The 19,341-nt window shown below is 40.9% G+C and overlaps 1 protein-coding gene across 4 annotated transcripts in view; it reads right to left on the minus strand.

The window, feature by feature from the left end:
* arhgef28a (Rho guanine nucleotide exchange factor (GEF) 28a) overlaps positions 1–19,085 on the minus strand; it is a 42,562-nt gene extending 23,477 nt beyond the window's left edge. For all 4 annotated transcript variants that reach the window (XM_056403996.1, XM_056403994.1, XM_056403995.1 and 1 more), the window contains exons 1-10: positions 18,796–19,085; positions 16,140–16,208; positions 10,249–10,393; positions 9,783–10,154; positions 7,202–7,391; positions 6,180–6,369; positions 5,569–5,638; positions 3,838–3,884; positions 3,575–3,647; positions 43–158 (exon numbers count right to left, since the gene is read on the minus strand). In XM_056403996.1, the coding sequence (XP_056259971.1) occupies positions 43–158; positions 3,575–3,647; positions 3,838–3,884; positions 5,569–5,638; positions 6,180–6,369; positions 7,202–7,391; positions 9,783–10,154; positions 10,249–10,393; positions 16,140–16,172 (1,236 nt within the window). In that variant the 5' untranslated portion in view covers positions 16,173–16,208; positions 18,796–19,085. The remainder of the gene's footprint in view (positions 1–42; positions 159–3,574; positions 3,648–3,837; positions 3,885–5,568; positions 5,639–6,179; positions 6,370–7,201; positions 7,392–9,782; positions 10,155–10,248; positions 10,394–16,139; positions 16,209–18,795) is intronic.
* Between the last annotated feature and the right edge of the window lie 256 nt (positions 19,086–19,341).

The following is a 19,341-nucleotide window of genomic DNA, read 5'->3' on the forward strand; positions in this document are numbered from 1 at the left end:
AACACTAAATTTTGTGTTTGAAGAGAGTGGATGATGCACAACCTGTGTCTGGTGTGCGATGGTCTGATCGTTGCTGTTGATCATGGAGAGCAGAGGGTCTGGAGCACGCTGGGTGAACTGGCTCTCCACGCCACTGGACTTCATGGGATGCCCATTTACTGCGATAAACATGCAGTACAACCTCAGCAGAGTTTCAGCATAGTTTATAATAATAATTCAAACAGACTATTTTCTCCTTGTCTCAGTTACGATCAGCTACTCTACACTTCCAGCAGATGTCTACTAGAAATTTGTTTTCATCTTGCTGAATGATTTACTGTCACAGTACACGGTGAAAAGCCACTTTTGATCACTGTAATTCATCCCTCTGTCAGCCAGATGTCTAAATGTCTGGTTGAATAAAGAGAGCAGCTCAGAGTAAAAACATAACCAAATATTTTAACCAAACAACAGATTACATTGTCTGACACCAGACAAAAAAAAAAACACATCAAAGAAAAAAAGAAAAGAAAATAGATTACCAAACATGTCATGATATCAGACCTTTAAGTCATATTTTCTTCAGTTCTGATAAACCTTCTGTTTTGGTTTATTCTGGTAATTTCGGATCATTTTTTACCATGATTCATTGATCTTTCATTACTTAAATGTCACGGCTTAGAGTGAAGAAAGGAAAATATGATGAGATAGTGCATACCTACTCCCTGTTTGACCTTTAAAGGTTCGTTTTCATAGAAACCTCCAAGTATCATCCTTAACCACAGGCTGTCTAAAGTATTATTGTAATATTGTCTTACACTGAGTCATACTCGCTTTCATGTGAGTACATTCTATTATGTATTATTATGTACCATTTTGTGTATCATTATCACTGAAATATCAGTCAACATTTTAATTTATCCAATAAATTTATTGATGACAAAACACATGCAAAACTAATGACACACGGTCATGACTCACTTATACTTCCTGTTTAGCGTTAGTTAGTAAATGTTTGCATGCTATCAGCATATACGCATTGTCATTGTGAGCATGTTAGCATGTTGACATTAGCATTTAGCTGAAAGCACCTCTGTGCTAAGAGAGCTGCTAGCATAGCTGCAGACTCTCAGTTTTGTACATTTAACATGAGACAGTTTATTTATATGGAGTGATGGAAGAAGTATTCCATCTTTATAACTTAATTATTACTGATCCATGAACATGTAAACAGCATTTTAATGTTACACTGTAGGTGGTGGAAGGAGAGCTAATTCTAACTCCCTTATATTAGAGCTGCGACGATTAGTTGATAAATCAGTTACTCGATTAGTCAATCAACAGATAATTATTCTGAGAATCTAATATTTGTTTTAGTCATCTTTTGAGGAAAAATGTTTGTAACTTCTCTAACTTTGATGCTTTTGTCACACATGATATTAAACTGAATATCTTTGGATTTTGAACTATTGGTTTGAATATGACGCCTTGGTCTGTGGGACATTAAAACAGATATTTTTCCTTATTTTCTGGCATTTTGTAGACGACAAAACCTTTAACTATTAATTGAAGAAATAATTGTCAGATTAGTGAATAATGAAAATATGTGAAGATGATTACATGTTTTGTATATAATGTAATCTGTACTAGTAATTATAGCTGTCAAATTGATAAAGTGGAGTGGAAAAAGTACATTTATGCTCATGTAATAAAGTAGAAATACAAGTAGTGGTAGTAGTAGTAGTAGTAGTAGTAGTAGTATAGCACCTCAAAATTTACTTAAGTACAGCGCCTAATTAAACAGGTACAGTATGTACATATAAGTATGTGTGTACTTTGTACTGTTGACATGACAGCGTGTCTACAGAGCGGTGAATGGTATTTCTACTATAACAATGTGGAAAATTACCTCCTGATGAGATGCCATTTTAATTGCACTCTGTGCACTTTCCAGCCAGACTTTGATGTCTGGATCGGCCAAGCCTGCACTAATGTAAGGGAAATCCTGGGCATCACAGAGGCATTTCCTCTCTGCTGCTCTCACACAGTGCAGACATTGGCATGGAGCTCAAACATACAGTAAAAGGCAAACTCCTTATATCCATTCATTGCATTTATCTTGTTTTCTCTATACGACTCTGCCTGTCTGCTTTCATTTGATTTGCTCAAGTCAAACTGATAGTGTGTGCGCAGCTTCACACATGGACCCAAAAATCTCTACTCCACTTTAATTTAAAGGACGGTGACAGATTGAAGAAGCACCAGTCTCAGCTGGTAGACTAATTGTCCAACTGGCCAGCTCCAACAATAACTGACACTGCTGAGTTATGTCAGTGAAACTAGAGAAACCTTTACAATCGTTCCGACAGATTCGGAAAAAGCAATAACTCTGGATGACAACTTTGTACCATAGCAGCCTTGAGGCCCTGTCATCACAACAAAAACACTCAGCTCAACAGTGAGTTGATGACTTGAGCAACACAGAAGAAATCTGCAGTCTGCTTAAGTGGGAAACACTGGGATCACTGCCCTTGTGTTGTCACTCATCAGTACTTCACAAAGACCAATCATCATACACACACTCACACACACATGCTCCAGTTTATGGTCAAAGTTTACAGGCTCCTTTCAGCAGCGCCAGAGTCTCTTTTGAGTTTACAGCAAACTCTTTCTTCTTCCACAACAACACACAGGAAATTAGCATTCACAGTAACCGCGGCAACACCTGAAACCTTTGAGCATCCTCCTCACGGTTTTTACTAGGCAGTGAGTGTTTGCGCTGGCTAAGCTTTTGTGCACGCGTGTGTTTAAAGAGAATTCAAGGTTAATATGTGTGGTTCACCTAAAATGTCAGCTTTTGTAAGCTAAGCTTGTTCACATTCCCCCTCTCGCATCAAGTACACAGCTCCAGTGTCCAACCCAGGGGAGTCGCATAAGGAGGGGGGAGAGGGTGGGGGATGGCAGGGCGACAGGCCAGAGCGGGGCATCTCCCAGCTCAGACAGAGCTTGAGTGGGACAAGCCTGACCCCATTCCTGTCTTTGTCCCAGTGACAGGGCAGATTCCTAGGCTCTCATACTGAGTCAAAGTGTTGGCCAAGCAGGAAAAGACCAAACCTGCATCATCTAAAGACTCCAGGAAGATAATTCATCTGTTTAATCAAAGAAAACTGCTCCTCAACCCCAGATAAAAGTCCATCCTTGTCTGCGCCTGTGAAGCAGTCAGTGTATTGATTTCCTATGATGTGATTCAAAACAGAGCTCTGCATATTGTGCCAGCTCCACAGGAGAAAGGATTCCAGTCAGGGCTTCTCAACCAGCTTATTATGCATTGTTCCCACAGCCTGCTGTTCAGTACAGCCACAAATATGTTGTTGTGTTTTTTATGGATTACCCATTCATCATTTAAGCCAGATGCCAGAGTATTATTGCCATAATATTAAAATGGAAAGAGAATTTTTGGTCTGGACAAGTTTCTTTTGTGCTTGTCAAGTCAAAATGTTGAGAAAATAAATCCTTGATCTATCGTAAATCCATGAGGTGGATAAATAGATCGATCGTGATAGATTGAGAGAGGAGAAAAGAAGAGAAGAATTACCAGATGATAAGGATGGGTACTCCTCTTCATCATCGTCGTCGTCCAATGAGAGGACGAGCTGTTCTTCAAAAACCTTTTAACAAACCAGAAAGAAAAAAAAGACACAAAGACAGCACAGCTCTTAAGAAAATTCGAGAACTGTGTACTTGACAACAACAACACAGCTGTATGCAATGAACTTAAGAGGCAGATCTAATAAACATTTACAGCACACAATGCGCTCTGTACCACAGACTACAACATATATTTATAAGTATACTCACATTGTCCACCCGCACGTGCCCTTCCACTCGGAGCTCCTTGCTAACGCCTGTGCAAAATAAAAATATTCAACTAGAAGTTGATGCATGGCACACTTAACTCCTCCTCCTCCTCACAAGAAGAGTCGTGTGGACGACACAACATCAGCTCCTCTGGATATGACTCTACTATCCAGGAATGGGGAAAACTGGCCAATGAGATGTTGTGCTCATCCAAAGCAGCAGGTCGAGAGGAAGAGCACATACTCCCTACTGTGTGGCTGTTATTTCGAGAGGATTAATGGACGGCTGCTGAAGTTGGGACAGGGTTAAGGTCAATACTGAGGTACACTTCCTGCTTCTCTTTACGAGTCGATACTGCCATCTGCCATCTCTATGGTTACCAAAAACAGCAGCCACAGGTTAACTGAGAGCTATCAAATGTGTGTGTGTGTGTGCGCGCGAGTGTGTGAGAGAGAGAGAGAGAATGCCAGAAAAATAAAATATTCAGTGGCGGCATTGGAAATCTGAAAGGATCTTTTTTCTTTGTGTGTGGTTGCATGCCAGCCTGAGCATGTCACCCCAAGAAAGAAAAAAAAAAAAAAAACTATCTGCCCCCCCTCTGAGTTTTCTCTGTTATCTCAGAGGAAAAACAAACACATGTGTAGAGGAGCGTGTGCCTTTTATGGTGTGTGTTGGAAGTGTTTTCTTAGTCTCTTCAGGTTGTAAGTGATGGATGTCTGAACGTACAAATGTTTGCTCAAGTCAATCTGCGGTGGTTCGTTTTCCACCGCTCTCCAGTACAGTCTGCACTCACATACCGCCACACACACACACACACACACACACACACACACACACACACACACACACACACACACACACACACACACACACACACACACACACACACACACACACACACACAGCAAATATATGAGCTGTTGGTGCAAGCAGAGACTAGTGTGATGGCAAAGCTAGAGCTGCAACTAATAATTATTTTCATTATTGGGTAATCTGTTGATTATTAGTTTTGATGCATCAAATAAATACTTAGTCTCTGAAATGTTAGACAACGGTAAATAAAGTAAAATTTCCCACAGTTAATGGAGACATCTTTAAATTGTTTGTTTTGTCTGACAAAAAACTGAGCAACGAGAAGCTGCTTCATAACACATTAAAAGATTAATTGACTATTGTCATCCGGCGACTAATCGTTTCAGCACTGCACTATTACAATCATGCGTCATCTTTATGCTCCTACATGTAGGTCACTGTGTGTGTGTGTGTGTGTGTGTGTGTGTGTGTGTGTGTGTGTGTGTGTGTGGTCGTGGTCGTGCGGTTTTGTGTACATTTCTTTCATTTTTTTTTTTCCACAGCTCCTGTTACACAGCCGTGACAGGTGATGTGTGGCACATGAGGGAGAACACAGGTAATGCACGTGTGAGGATTAAGCTCATGTCTCTCATGCAGGTATATCATGGGTAAGACACAAGATTACAACTGATTACAAGTACAGATTTATAGTTACTGTATCTGAGTACAGTTTCAAGTATTTGTACTTGTTATTCTAAGTAACTCTACTCTGAAATGTTTGATGTAGCATTGCGTTAACTACTTCCTCATGCAGGGATCACAGTAAAAAGCCTCTTGTGATATGTCACTGGGAAGCAAACCTCATTATCAGATGACTAACAAATGGCCATTATTCAATACTTCATATTGGACAGAGTTTAAATTAATAAGTCATCTTACCTTCATTATTAGAAGGGACTTCATCTTTGCTTCTCTTGTCTACTTCAGTATCAGCTCTGAGCATATTGATCTGGAACAAAAGCAGATATCATATCAACACAGCTATACTGAAAATTATACAAAGAAACCAGAAAACAACAGCTCAAAACGTGAGATTGTGATATTATTCAATTATTTGGTCATAATGCCACAACCAGTTGAGCTGTCCTCAACAGGTAGATATTGTAAAAACTCTGAAGTGTAAATAATGTGATCATAATCTCTTCATAATACTGTAATGCTAATATCTCTACCACCTGACCTGCCCGTCCTTTTCATGTTATCCCATCTTGCCCTTTGATCTACTAGCTGCAATAGATGCAGTGTTTTGTTTACTGTTACTCAACTCTTATCAAAATGTCAGACTGTATGTTAAAGGGTGTGAGAGTCAAGGGCTTGCCGTTTACACAAGTCCGAACAAAACCAGTGCAAATGGCCTTATCTCGACATCAGCGCCTCATTACATCACGCGCAGAGATGCATGGGAATATGTATTAGCTACCTCTGTCTGTCCCATATACAGCAACAGATAAAGATTTTAAATCAAAGTGTTCCCCACGGTCTGCTCTTACCAGTTTGAGGATGCTGTGGTCTGCCAGTCTGTCTCGTAGGACCATGATGCCGTCCTGAGGGCAGCTGCAGGGAGCCTGTCGCACAGTCAGGGTCAGAGAATTTGTCCCGGGACAAAACCTCAGCATGCTGGAGCTGTCGGACCACAAGCTACACACCCCTGGGGCAGGGCCGACCACAGGACCTGGAGGACTGATGAGGAGAGAGAACGAAGCAAACACACCCGCCCTCAGTCAGAACAGAGATTATCAGAAGTGAGAGTAACATGAACTGAAGTTAATGAGAACAGAAAGGCGCCTTCCTTATGAATAAGCCTTCACTAAAGTCTTCATCAGTTATCATGTGCTGTCATTGCTATATCATTTGTATGCTTCCACTGACAAGCTCTCGAGCTTTATCTGTACAGCTCTATCACTGCAGGTGGAAATTTCGAGTAAATATGAGCTCTTATCAGACCTGAAGCAAATCTACTGTGCAATCTATAAACAGTGCTATTTTATTTTGCTGCTTGAGTAGATTTCAGTGGTTGTCTGTAAAGCACAGACGGTTTAAGCTGTGGGTTTCATGTTCTCCTTTGCTGGCTGAGTTGGTTTTTATTGGATATATGTTATTTTGCATATGGATTATAACTTATTTACTTAGATTTGGCTCTGATCAGCTCATGAGGAGGAAGTTTATGTTTGATGTTGGCAGGTGTGGTCATCTGAAGACGTGGCTTGTGTCCCAGAGATGATAATAATGTCTGAGTCATGACTAACATGGTCTTAGATCATGTTTTTCTAGCAGCTCTTTAAAATAATAAGAAGCTAATAGCATGAGCTTAACTTGTGATAAAATAAAAAGGATCCAGACAGCCTTTAAACTCCTTAAATAGTTCAAGGAGTTCCCTCTGAAAATAGTTCCTGGAAGTAAATAAAGGTGTTTGTGTGAGAAACTGAAAGAAATATTATTTCATGTTTGTACATGATTATTACAGTCTCACTAATAAGAGATTTGTACACAAACTGTAACATCATAGCCTTACGCTGCCAGCACCCTGAACATGGCATGTTGTCCGTCCCTCTGAGCCAGCTGGAGGGGTGTGTCTCCTTCCTGATTGGGTGAGGTCAGTGCCCTTTGACCTCTCGGTTGGTGAATTAAGAAACGGGAGAGATGGACCAAACCCAAACGCACCGCCAGGTGAAGCAGGGTTTCTTTGGGCTGAAGCTCAGCAGCTAGAGATGTAAAAGAAATGGGAGATACAAGCAGAGATATAAAATAAACAAAGTCCAAACTAATTTTGCCTCTAGGTAACATTATACACAAAGCAGATTAAAATAAGTGAATAAACAGCAGTTCCATCCTTTCTTCAGGTAACTGAACATACTGAACATACCAGTCTATAGGGAAGTAAACATAGCAATCAACCTTCACTCCGCGCACATGCATAGATCACGTCCTGGCTATGTATGGAATGTATGACAGTAACACACCATGCAGATGAAGTAATGAAAGGCTCGCAGTTTATCAATTATATTTCTACCTTGAAAAACTGGATCTTTCACTCAGCCTGCACCTGCTGTGCAACATTTGCTGCTTCTTGCCTCGGGTGCACTTGAATATAAGGGAGTCTAAACAGAGAGTGTAAGGGTATACTTAACACACTTTCTACAACAGATTGGCATGTTTATGCTGGTTGATTACTGCTTAGCAAATCCTCCATATACACACTTGTGGTTTTGTAAGCACAGCAGAAAGACTGTATCTCTGGGCCTTCCCTTTAAGTGTGGGTGAGCGGGTGAAATGTTGCCATGGTACTATCTTTCAAACCTGGAAGCATTCAGAAGAATTCAACCCCACATTTTCTCTATTCCCTCCGATTTGCTGCTGTAGCCCCGAGATGAACTGAAACACCCCCGTCACCTCCAAAATGGCGCCGCTAATTGTGACCATGATTGTGACCCAGTTTCGAGTGACTGAGAAGAGCGAATACTGAACATGCTCTTCATGCAACGTTCAGCAGACAAGAATGTCATTGTCAAATTGACCAGTAAACAAACAATGCACTGAAGGACTAAGGGTTGGCAGCTATTTTGCTACTTTGCATTTGCCCCACACCCATATTTTGCATGGACATTTGTTTTTTTTTGCATGCACATTGCCATGCACATACAGATATCTAATGAGAAAACACTCCGAAGACTCTATACAGCATTCAGCAGAGGGCTGAAAAGGACATGTCATTTGTTGTGGGCCCCTGTCTCTGGACTCTGCTTGGGCATGTGATCTCTTAAACCTCTTTGAATCTCATTTAAAAACACACCTATGTTCAATACACAGTAATGCATTGGCACATAGCTGGTGTTTCCTGTTTTTGAATAATGCTTTGAAATAATGAAACATCATAAATAACAAAAATCTGAGGCCAGACGCCAAAAACAACTCTGACACAGCTGTGGTGTAAAGGAGTGGGAGTGTGGTGCAGAGGAGGATTGTGGGAGTTGATTTAATAGACACGGAGGTCTGCAAGACAACTCTAATCTGACTGAGGAGGAATAATGGCAGTAATTGCTCCGTCTTTGGAGCACACTGGCCTCTGCCTGGCTTGGCTGGCTGGTCCTGTACATCATGTGATAGAAGAGTTGGTCTGCACAGTCAGATCTCATGTTGGGTCTGAAACCTAGTCAACAATATTAACCTGAAGGACTAATATTGTTTGTATGTTAAAAGGGTTGGTGCATCGGAATTACAAACAAACGACTTATTTTCTAACTTTTTCCTACTGATATTTAGATGAAGATGTTTTTGTCTTTAATTCGCCCAAGTTTCGAGATATCTGAGGTTGTGAGATTTCCTATTATCTGTATCACTGTTATTTTCACTGTACTGAACCACATCAGAACTTTCATTCACATTATTATATTTGCCGGCAAGACAATTCTACATTTGACACAGGTTTTATCTACTTGTATTTTTTATTTTACCTCATGTAAATTGATATGACCAATTGACAGCCCTTTTACAAGCATTTACAATTTGATAACAATTACCTGAAAAAAAAGGTATATGTGTAATTACTTTGCAGCTAACTAACATTAACTTGCTAGCTAACAATCGTTTGCTAGCTAACATTAACTTGCTAGCTAGCATTACTGTAATTGTGGATTAACTGTTGCCATAACTAAGTAGGTTATCTAATCTAATCTAGTAACATAATTAAGAGAGATAAGACTCTTCGTTTGATGATGAAAAGTTTAAATAATGCTAGTGTGGAAATCAAATTACTAGTTTGAGTGAAACTTTGAAGACAGTTTATGTCAATCCAGTTACTCTGGATAAAAAGAAGTAGTAGAAATAGCACAAACCAGGACATGAAGATGAGGCTGCTCAGATTTGAGACTTCTGAGACACTTAAATTAGTCCACATAGACTGATTGATTTGGATCTGTTTGAGTTTTGAGGACAATTTTTTAGTGCAATATGAAGTTGCATCTGTGCTTTAGAGGCGTTAGAAAGCAACAGTATCATGGCAGGCACTGCTAAAGTGCTTACAAATTTACCTCTGGCAAATAAAAACCGACAAGGCTGCAGTTTGTGACTGACACTCTCACATACTATTTCATTACCTTCCCTTGGCTGACTGTTTTTCCACTGCTGAGGGTAATCTATGTTGGCCATAGCCTGCGTGATCTTCTCATCCAGATGCCTGAGACCAGATTCATCGCCTCTACATTCTCTGAATCGCACATCCTCCTCATCACGCTCTAACCCTCCGGCAGGGAACTCCTCATCAGCAGCATCTGCCCACGCAGGAAACCTCTTCAGGACTTCTAGGTAGCTCTGGGGGCTGAGCTGGTCTTTGTGTGCACTCAGATACTCTGCTGCTTCCTGGGCAACGTCCCTGAAGTATTCAAGAGATGCTTCACCCTCGCATGGCTTCACTTGGTCCTCTGAATAAAAGTAGGATGTGACACAGACAACTTCCACAAGGTCATGGCCTATGGGAGACAGAGAAAACCATAATAGATCTTTGGAGGTAATGACAAGCAATGAGTAAAACCTGACTGGCATTAAGTTGACTGAAGGACTTACCGGGAACTGTGAAGCAAAGGGTCAGCCCATCATCTCTTCTTTTTGCTGTGGTCACATGTGTAAGTCTTGAACCTTGTACAACAACGTAAAACTCTGCACCATCAGGAGCGCTGGCTTGTAACCTGACATTGGCCTCCACTTGTCCCTGAGATGAGAAAGTCAACGAAAGTAAATGATTCGTCATAAAACTATCAGCGTAGTTACGTAATTATTCATTTAATTATCACACTCAAACGGCTCCAATTTAAGGTGGAAATCAGTAACAGGGCTCGACTAAACAACTTTCTTTAGAGGGGAAAACATCTTTTTCTGATCAGCCTGCTGACACCTTAAATCTACTTCAGTCAATTTCACAAAGTTCACAGTACACTCTGTGCTGGATGGAAGAAGGCAAAATGGGGCAGCAGGGAAAAAAGAAGGAAGAAAGACACCCGTTATTTTCTCACAATGGGAGAGAGCTGCACCCTACTGAGTGTCTACTTCATGATCCACCTTCATAATGAGATTCATTATTTCTGTTACATCATTGACCTTGTTTTTTTTATTGACCTCATATAAACTCAGTTTTTTCCTACCTCAAAAGACCCCCACGACTCAAGAGTTGGGATTTGGGTTTTAGACTGGGGATAAGTGGGATTGTAGACAATAAGTTTATCTTTCCATATGTTTTTTGCAGTTTAGTATTATTTAACACAGTTGTGTTCTTTATTTTGTTTGTGAGAGTTTGTGTTTTTGCTGTTTGGTGACTTATGTTAGCTTTGTTTTTGTTTTTTACTACTCATAGCTGCTGCTTTTAGACTTTAAGTTCTATCTGGGAGTCATTTTAATCTTTACATAAGTGTTGTAAAATGTACATACCATGTAAACTTGTTTATTTCTGATAGTGTAGAAGCTCATGTTGTGTGTACACAAACACAGAGAAAAATCAACAAGATTGTCTCTCAGTAGTATCACTCACATTAGTCAGTGTATCTGGTATGTTTCTGCAGCATATAAGCATTTATAAAGAATTCGGTTACCAATGCCGGTAGAGTGACTGGAGTGCCTCTTATTCACTAACAAAACAAAGAAGATGTTTTTTTTGCCCTAAATATTAATCTAGATGACCAAACAATAGGAGGCACAGGGTTGAGTTTTCCTCCTCAGTATTATTTTCCTCCAGCACTGACCTTTACAAGAGGGTTAGCTCAGAATGCATCGTTCAAGTTCAAGAGGGATCGCATACTTGAAGTTCCTTGCTTGTGCAATATCTTATCTTTTGTTTTCCTGAGCTCAGTTTAGGGTTTTATCTTGTGATTTATGGGCCATCCTTAATTCGTCCTCATTGTTAATACTTAAGGCTAAGGCATCCATCATGTTAAAATGTATTTTTAGTACCTGCATCATCTTAACATTTGTGGCCTCTCCATGTATCATAATCATCCAGAGTCTTACATTTTAGCAGGAGTTCACCAAACACAAGGGGCTGAAGCATACACAGTTGACCGTTACAGTTTCAACTTCATGGATTATCTTCATTATTATATTTAAACAGGACTTAAAGTGTGTGTCCATGCTAGCAGCTCAGTGAGGCAACAGCAGTGCTTTGGGCTAAATGCTAACGTGAGCATGCAAAATGCTGATGTTTAGCAAGTATAATCTTTACCATGTTCACCATATGGTTTAGCATGTTAACATGCTAACATTTGCTAATTAGCACAAAATGCTAAATATAACAGAAGTTTATTACTTTTGCTGCAAATACGTTTTCTTTTTAGCTGCTAGCCTGGCTAAAAAGAAAATAGGCTAATTCTTCTTGGTCATTGAAGTATATTTAGAGGTATGACCTGGAGAGTAGAGCTAAGTCGGACTGAGGTTGATAGGACTGTCATTACTTTTGCTGCTATTTTATTTCTAGCATGGCTAAATGCTAGAATGTAATTACATTAGCTTAAATCTTCTAGACTTGGCCATAACTTAGGAGTATGGTGAGAGGACATAATGTTATTTTCAAAATGTATCTAGTCAATGTAATTACAGGTGAAGGATTTTTCTAACAAGAGGTCATATGCTCCTGGCTAACCAGTCAATAACGGCACTATTCAAACTAATATCCCTTTTTATTCACTTTGTCCCTAAACTCTTGGGAGCTTTCAACACTTGCTACTTGAGTCCACCCCTGAATGGTCGGTTCAGGGGTTAGAAATGCAACTGACCTCATGTGTTAGCAGGCTATTGCTTTATACTGATAATAGAGGTCTGACTCAAGCTGCACTTTCTGAGCTCGTTGTGCGCACTAAGTGCTTTGCTGCAGTACCACTTAGTGCACACTTACCACTGTTAATGTTATCGCTGATTGTTTTTCCACATAACAAGAAGATAAGATGTCGGACTGTGTTTTGCGCAGCCAATCAGATTTCTTACAAGGCCAAGCTAGACACCGGTCACTGGTCATTTAGAAAAGTAGAGGAATAATTTTTACATTCTTTCTTTATGTTTTCAAAATAAATAAAATAGTTATTCTTAAGTACTGGAGAGACTTTCTTCTGACACTTTTTGCATAGATCTGGACACCGATCATGTTAATTATCCGATTTATTGTCACTGGACAAGAAATCATGTAAACATCAAGAAGCTTTATCAATTCTCTGTCCTTACTCTTCCTGTATTGTCTTCCAGCAATTATATTTACCTGTCTATGAAAGACACAGGAACACATGTGAACACTTCTTTTCTAATATCTTTTGATTGTGTTTCCACTCCTCCAAGAAGGCTGTAGTTCCCCACATAACAGTCTACAACAACCTCAGATAATATTGCTTTACACCAGCACAATCTGATCAGAGAGAATTTGTTTGATCCTAACTGTATCTCCTGTGCCTTAGGGAAGAGGAAGGAGGACGGCTGGCTGGTGATAAGATGTCAGACTGATGTGATCTGTGGCCTTTACTCCTGGGCGTTATCATGACACAGCCTGATCCAGTAACAATGAAATATTCAACACCTTGTGGTTTTTACCTCATGCCTCCCATATGGGCAGTTTTCAGGTCAAGCATAATGTGTTAATAATGGAACATAAACATGAGGAGGTTTTTCACATATGGACTAGAAGATTGCTACAAATCTAAAAGGCGACTGTATGATTACCTTAATAACATAATAATTGTTGGGTATTTTGTTTAGCACTGGTTCTCACTAAAACACCAAATCCAGTGACATGACTTTGTAATCCCCACATGTTGTTGTCCGATCATTGGGGAAAAACAACATCAGATCTGCTGCCTGTGGTCTCCAGGAAACCAGCAAGTCATCAGCTCTCCAGCTCTTGCCCCGATCTCCTGAGTGCAACACGTAGGTGACGTCAGGGGAGCGAGATCGCTGCTACTGCAACAACAAAAACAGCTCCAATAACAGTAGGTTCTCCTAGTGAGAAGACAGCCTGACGTCTGGGGGGACTGAGTATTTTCTGCTTTAAATATTAACAATTTTTCACAGTGTAGTATTTCGGAACTGAAGCTGACACGAATGACGTCTACTGAACAATGAAATCCTCATATAGAATTACCAAAAAAAAAAAAAGACGCTCCTGTTACAGTCACTGTAAATCATTATATCATAATGACTTTGGCTTTGATCAAAAACTCACAGGGGGCTGAGAAAAGGCAGATGCTTGGACCATTCTACCAAAGCCCACATGCTCAGTCCATTTCATAAACATTCAAACACGCTAATACATCGAGCAAAACATTCTTTAAACTCAAAAATGTATAAGAAAGTGACAGAATACCACAGTGACACATCTGAGCTAAAAGAGTCAGTGGACCAGAATCTCATTGGAGTCTTGAGGGTGACAGCTGGCACTGCACTGTCGGCCTGTTCTCATACTCAGCTGAAACACATACCTCTGATTTAATCTGCTGTGAAAATGAGATACTAATAACTGGTCTACATGTAAGAAAAGGCCGTCAGTAAAACTGGCGCTGTGTTACAAACATTTCACTTCAAAGAACAGGGCAGCCAAGTATAGACTGATTGTTACATAATAATTCCAAGAAGCACCTAATCTTGATATTTTAGGTCTGCAATATTGGAGAAAAAGGCAAATTATTTGTTTCAGTTAAAGATTTTTTTTCCTTCTTTTCATGATTGATTGGCTTATCAATCAATAACGGGCAGGGTGAGGTTTTCTATTGGTTCAACATGTGAAAAGCATCGCAAACACAACCACAGCACTTAAAAGAAAATCATAAACCACAGAGATGCTTTCTCGCTCAAAGAGAAGGTGATAACTGAACAAATATGGTACAGCAAGGATATCGCTAATCTGCCTCCATTTGTGCTGTACTGAGATAACAGCTGCAAGGAGTCTACACGGCGATGCTAGCAGCTGTGTGAGACTATACTTAGACACAGTGGTGCTCCAAGGGAAATGCTAACATCATGCTAACATGCTCCCAAAAACAAAGATAACATGTTGATGTTTAGCAGGTGCAATGTTCACCAGCACTAAGTGTCATTCGTTTTGCAGGTATTTGCTCTTTGATGCTGGCACTAATTGCAGTTCATGCTCAGAGGTAATCTATGCAATAGCTGTTAAAAAAAAAACGCCAACCTCGTGCACCCTCACAGCTGCATGGTTAAAGCACATACCGCAACTTTTTACTCACACATACACACCCGCACAATAAAATCACTTTGACATGAACTTTTGCACCCAACCTCAATAAAAAACCTCCTTACAACACAGGAACTCCCACACTTTCTGCCTGCAAGTCAATGCAGCCATTTGTCCATTGATCTGGCCTAACTGTATCTACTGCGGGTCTGACACTGTGTTGCATGTGTGGAGGTGCACCATAAAACTTTACTGGGCGTGTTACAATAACAGCCTTTATATCACAGCAGTGTGCCGTGGCTTGCCTGCACAAAGCCCGGCATTGAAATGTGGACCTCATTCAGCGGTGAGAGTTGCTCCTGTTGAGCTGTGACCTTAGAGGGGTGGAGACGCCACTTCCTCTTAATGGAGAGGTGTATGTGTAAGTGCTAGAGCCCGTAATGATTCACAGGCCAGGGTTTTTTCGGAGCGGTCCTCAATCAGCCTCTATGAGCCAGTAGAAGCAAAGGTTTTGGAGTGAGCCTCCCGCCCACCCCCTGTCTGAAACTGGTGACACAGCAAAACAAGCAGACACTCTGCTTACCAGAAATCTGGCAACGCTTCAGTGACTGGCCCACCCAGGCTTCCACACAGACCGGAGAATAGGGGCGAGAGAGAAAGAGAGAGAGAGAGAGAGAGAGAGAGAGAGAGAGATGCAGGATATGGAGGATTGGAGGGGAAAAGGAAGACAGATGGAAGAAATGAAAGTAACAGCAAAGAAAAAAGTTTTAAAACAATAATTCAAACACACCTGCACGCCGTCCAAAAGAAAAATGTGTATTTATTTAATTCATAAAACTGGGTGTGTATACTCCTTTAAAAAGCCAAGAAACAAATGGGCATATTCTCTTCTCCTGGCTCCCATGTTCACTGTAGAGAGCAAGCTTTCGGGGGGGGGGGGGGGGGGGGTGCTTGTCAGTTGGTGAACAGACTGTGTAAGGCCTGGCTTCCCCAGGGACTGAACCCCTCCTGGCTTGGGTTTCACCTGCGACACAAGGCTTGCCAGTCAACCACAGCACAGACAGAGGGGTCAGGACTGAGAGAGAGAGAGAGAGAGGAAAGGGACAGCTGGAGGGAAAGACTAGAGTGCTCTAATTCTGGTGAGAACAAAGACAGGATTGGGTCTAAATGTGGGAGACTAATCCAGAGGAGCATTTAGAGTTCATGTAATCGCCCAACCACTCCCAAAAATACCCTAACAGACCCCTCCGCTAGACGAACAGCACATCACACAATCACAAATCGTTTTGGCACTTACATACAGAGGCGCCTCTCTTCTGTTCACCTCCATTTTCTCCCCATCCACCAGAGCCTGGAGAGCCACAGCCTGGAGAGGAAACAGTCATGTCACTATAATGAAAAACTATATTTTGTCCACGGTTGTCTGTGTAGTGCAGTTTGGTGGAACGTGTTGTCTTCCAAAGCCAGAAACAAAAGGAGAAACATATGTTGCAGCCAGAGAACTGAGATAAGTGATGAATGATAGTTATTTGAAAATAGTAAACACACCAACACCTGAGGTCATTTTCTGGGGAAACATGTGAGATGTATACACTCCTATACACATGGTGCTCTGCTTAGCGCCGCTAGTTCATCAGCAGGGATCAACCACCAGCATGTGGATGAAGCTACAACAGCTACAGCAAGCCGCAGCGCCACAGTCTTCAGGCAGAATACAGGAAGGGAGGAAACCGTAACTGTATCATCACCTGCACACACCTGATCCCCTGTGACTTCACTCTCAGCTGTGAATAGTGCATGACTTCAAAGCTGCACAGTGGTGTCAGCTCTGCAGGCTGCACTTTGTCTGGACACTCATCTGCATCATGAGCCACTTGGACAAGCCGAAACAGTTCGTTACGTGTTTGTTTACGCTGTATACACTGCATACACTGTACATAACAAACCAGCTGTCTGTAGCCTAATTACAGCTGCGGCTCGCATCTGACAAAACAATTTCTCCATTAATCGAGTGATAATTTGGTCTATTGCCTGTCAGAAAAAAAGGAAAAAATGCCCATCACATGTTCCCAGAGCCCAGGGAGACGGTCTTGAAATGTTTTGTTTTGTTTGACCAGCTGTCCATAACTCAAGGATATTCCATTTAAGATGATACTACACAAAGAAAAGCAGAAAATCTTCACGTTGCAGAAGTTTGACCTAGAGAATTACTCAATTATAAAAAAAAGTTTCAGATTAATTTTCTGTCAGTCGACTTATCAATTAATCAGCGAGTAATGGTTTCATCTTTAGTATTGTCAATATAACCTATTATTCCACAAATAAAACAAATAAAATAACAATTCCTTTTTTATGGTAAATATAAATATAATAAAAGTAAATGATTGCAAGATCATAACTGTAATAGTCGGCGGCACCATGCTCTGAATCTGGGTCAAACCCCAAGGTTATATTATGTTATGAAAATAAACCTGTGAAGTGCCGCAGCGGACCAACAACAACAACAGGATTCATTGTCTTAATAGCAGGTTCAGTTACATTATACTGTAATACACTGACTGATGTCCTTAGGGTTTATCTAACAATAATATCACTATCACATTTGCATAGTGTAATGTTGTGCCCAAAGGAAATCTTATCTATTGAAGAGGGCAATGCCACAGGAGTTGGCGTCAAGCTCTGCTTTTAATCCTGCTCATATCAATGGGGCTTAAACTACTGTATAAGGAAATAGAGAAGGTTTACATGTCATACTGTAGAATAAACATTGTCCTTTACAGGTTGCGCCCCATTAGGTCAACAAAAGGATGAATCTTAGGTCCAAGGTTTAGAGCCCAGTTTTTCTAGTTTGCACAGAAATTTTTGTCAGTCATCGTCCTCAGCCTGACTTTAGCCTCTGACATGTTCAATGTGAATAAGAAACCTGACCTTGGCTTGTGGCCACACGCTCCAGGGCCGAGCGTGAGAAAGAGAGGCACACATAGCAAGATAACGCATGGTGTCATTCATTTCGGAAATTCATTTTGACTTCTATACAAGCGGTGCAAATATTTTCAGACGTGAACAAGTTGTTCCTGCTGTCCTTAGATTTTTTTTTTTCAGCTGATGCATGATTGAATAATCTAATTCCTCTCACATGACAAGCTGCTATCAGTTATCAGGCTGTGTGAAAAGTTTTTCTGCTTTCAGCTTCTGATAATTACACTTTCATTTGCTACACACTCTTATTTGGTACATGGAGGTAAATGTTACTCATTACTTCTCATAAGAATGTGCTGCTCAATGCAATGATGAAACTAACACAGATGGCACAATTAGTCACTCCACAGTGCAGTTGTGACTTCATGGGATACAAAACATGTAAAAACTTAACTTCTTAATGATTGTATAGTGTCATTAACACAAAGAAGACCCATTATAATAGGTTATCTATTATCAGCAGTGTAAACAAAGTCCAGCCATCTTTTCTATACTTGTTCAATAATGGAAAATAACCTTACTGCAAAGCCACTGAATGGACTGGTTCATGAACTCCCATTCAGAGAAGTGAAAACAGTCTCTGTATAATTGCTACACACATTATCAGCATTCAAACACATCCTCCAGGAACAATAAATGACCTCTGCTGCTTTCACTGGGAAGTAAAACTCCTGCATAAAACAATCGAAACCAGTCAGTGAATGCATCAGAGCTATAGCTAAAGTTATGAACTGATCACAGCAGAGTATGAAAGAGTTTGAATTAACAATGGGTGCAGGGCGCTGAAGCCCAGCCAGCCATGCCACGCTTTTTTACGTTTTACCTGTGAACGCACCAGCAGTCTGATCACCTAAAAAATCGGTGAGACGACAGATAACCGACAGACTGAATAAACAACATCACGACAATCTCACGTCGTCCACCAAACTCTACGTTAAACTGAAGTTTTCTAATGATCAGCTTATTGCCATTACCTGATGTCGTCTCTCTCCCTCTCTCTCTCCCTCTCTCTCTCTCTCTCTCTCTCAGCTCTCCACACTCGGTCCGATCCGCCGTGAACTCAGATGAAGGGTATAGCGCGACACTAAACTTTCTCTGTTGCTCGAGTCTCTTACTTAATGACTAAAAAAACATTTTTCTCTCCCCTGATTCCGGTTTGCTTTGGTCTCTCAGCTTCACCCGTCTCCTCGCTCCAGGAGGGAGTCGGTTGGGAGTTTGTTTGCAGGTGTCGCAGACTTGTTTCTCCCCTCTGCAGCCTGCTGCTCCTCTGGTCCAGCCCCCTCTCTCTCTCTCACACACACACACACACACACACACACACACACACACACACACACACACACACACACACACACACACACACACACACACACACACACACACACACACACACACACAGTCTTATGATATGATATGCTTGTATCATCCCTATAAAGCCTATAAAGGAATATCCCCTGTATATAGTTCATTAATAGTGACGGTGCTTTATGTATTTCCATGGGCAACATCAGAGTGTAAAT

This window comes from Seriola aureovittata, chromosome 18 (assembly GCF_021018895.1).
Source record: "Seriola aureovittata isolate HTS-2021-v1 ecotype China chromosome 18, ASM2101889v1, whole genome shotgun sequence".
Taxonomy (NCBI): domain Eukaryota; kingdom Metazoa; phylum Chordata; class Actinopteri; order Carangiformes; family Carangidae; genus Seriola; species Seriola aureovittata.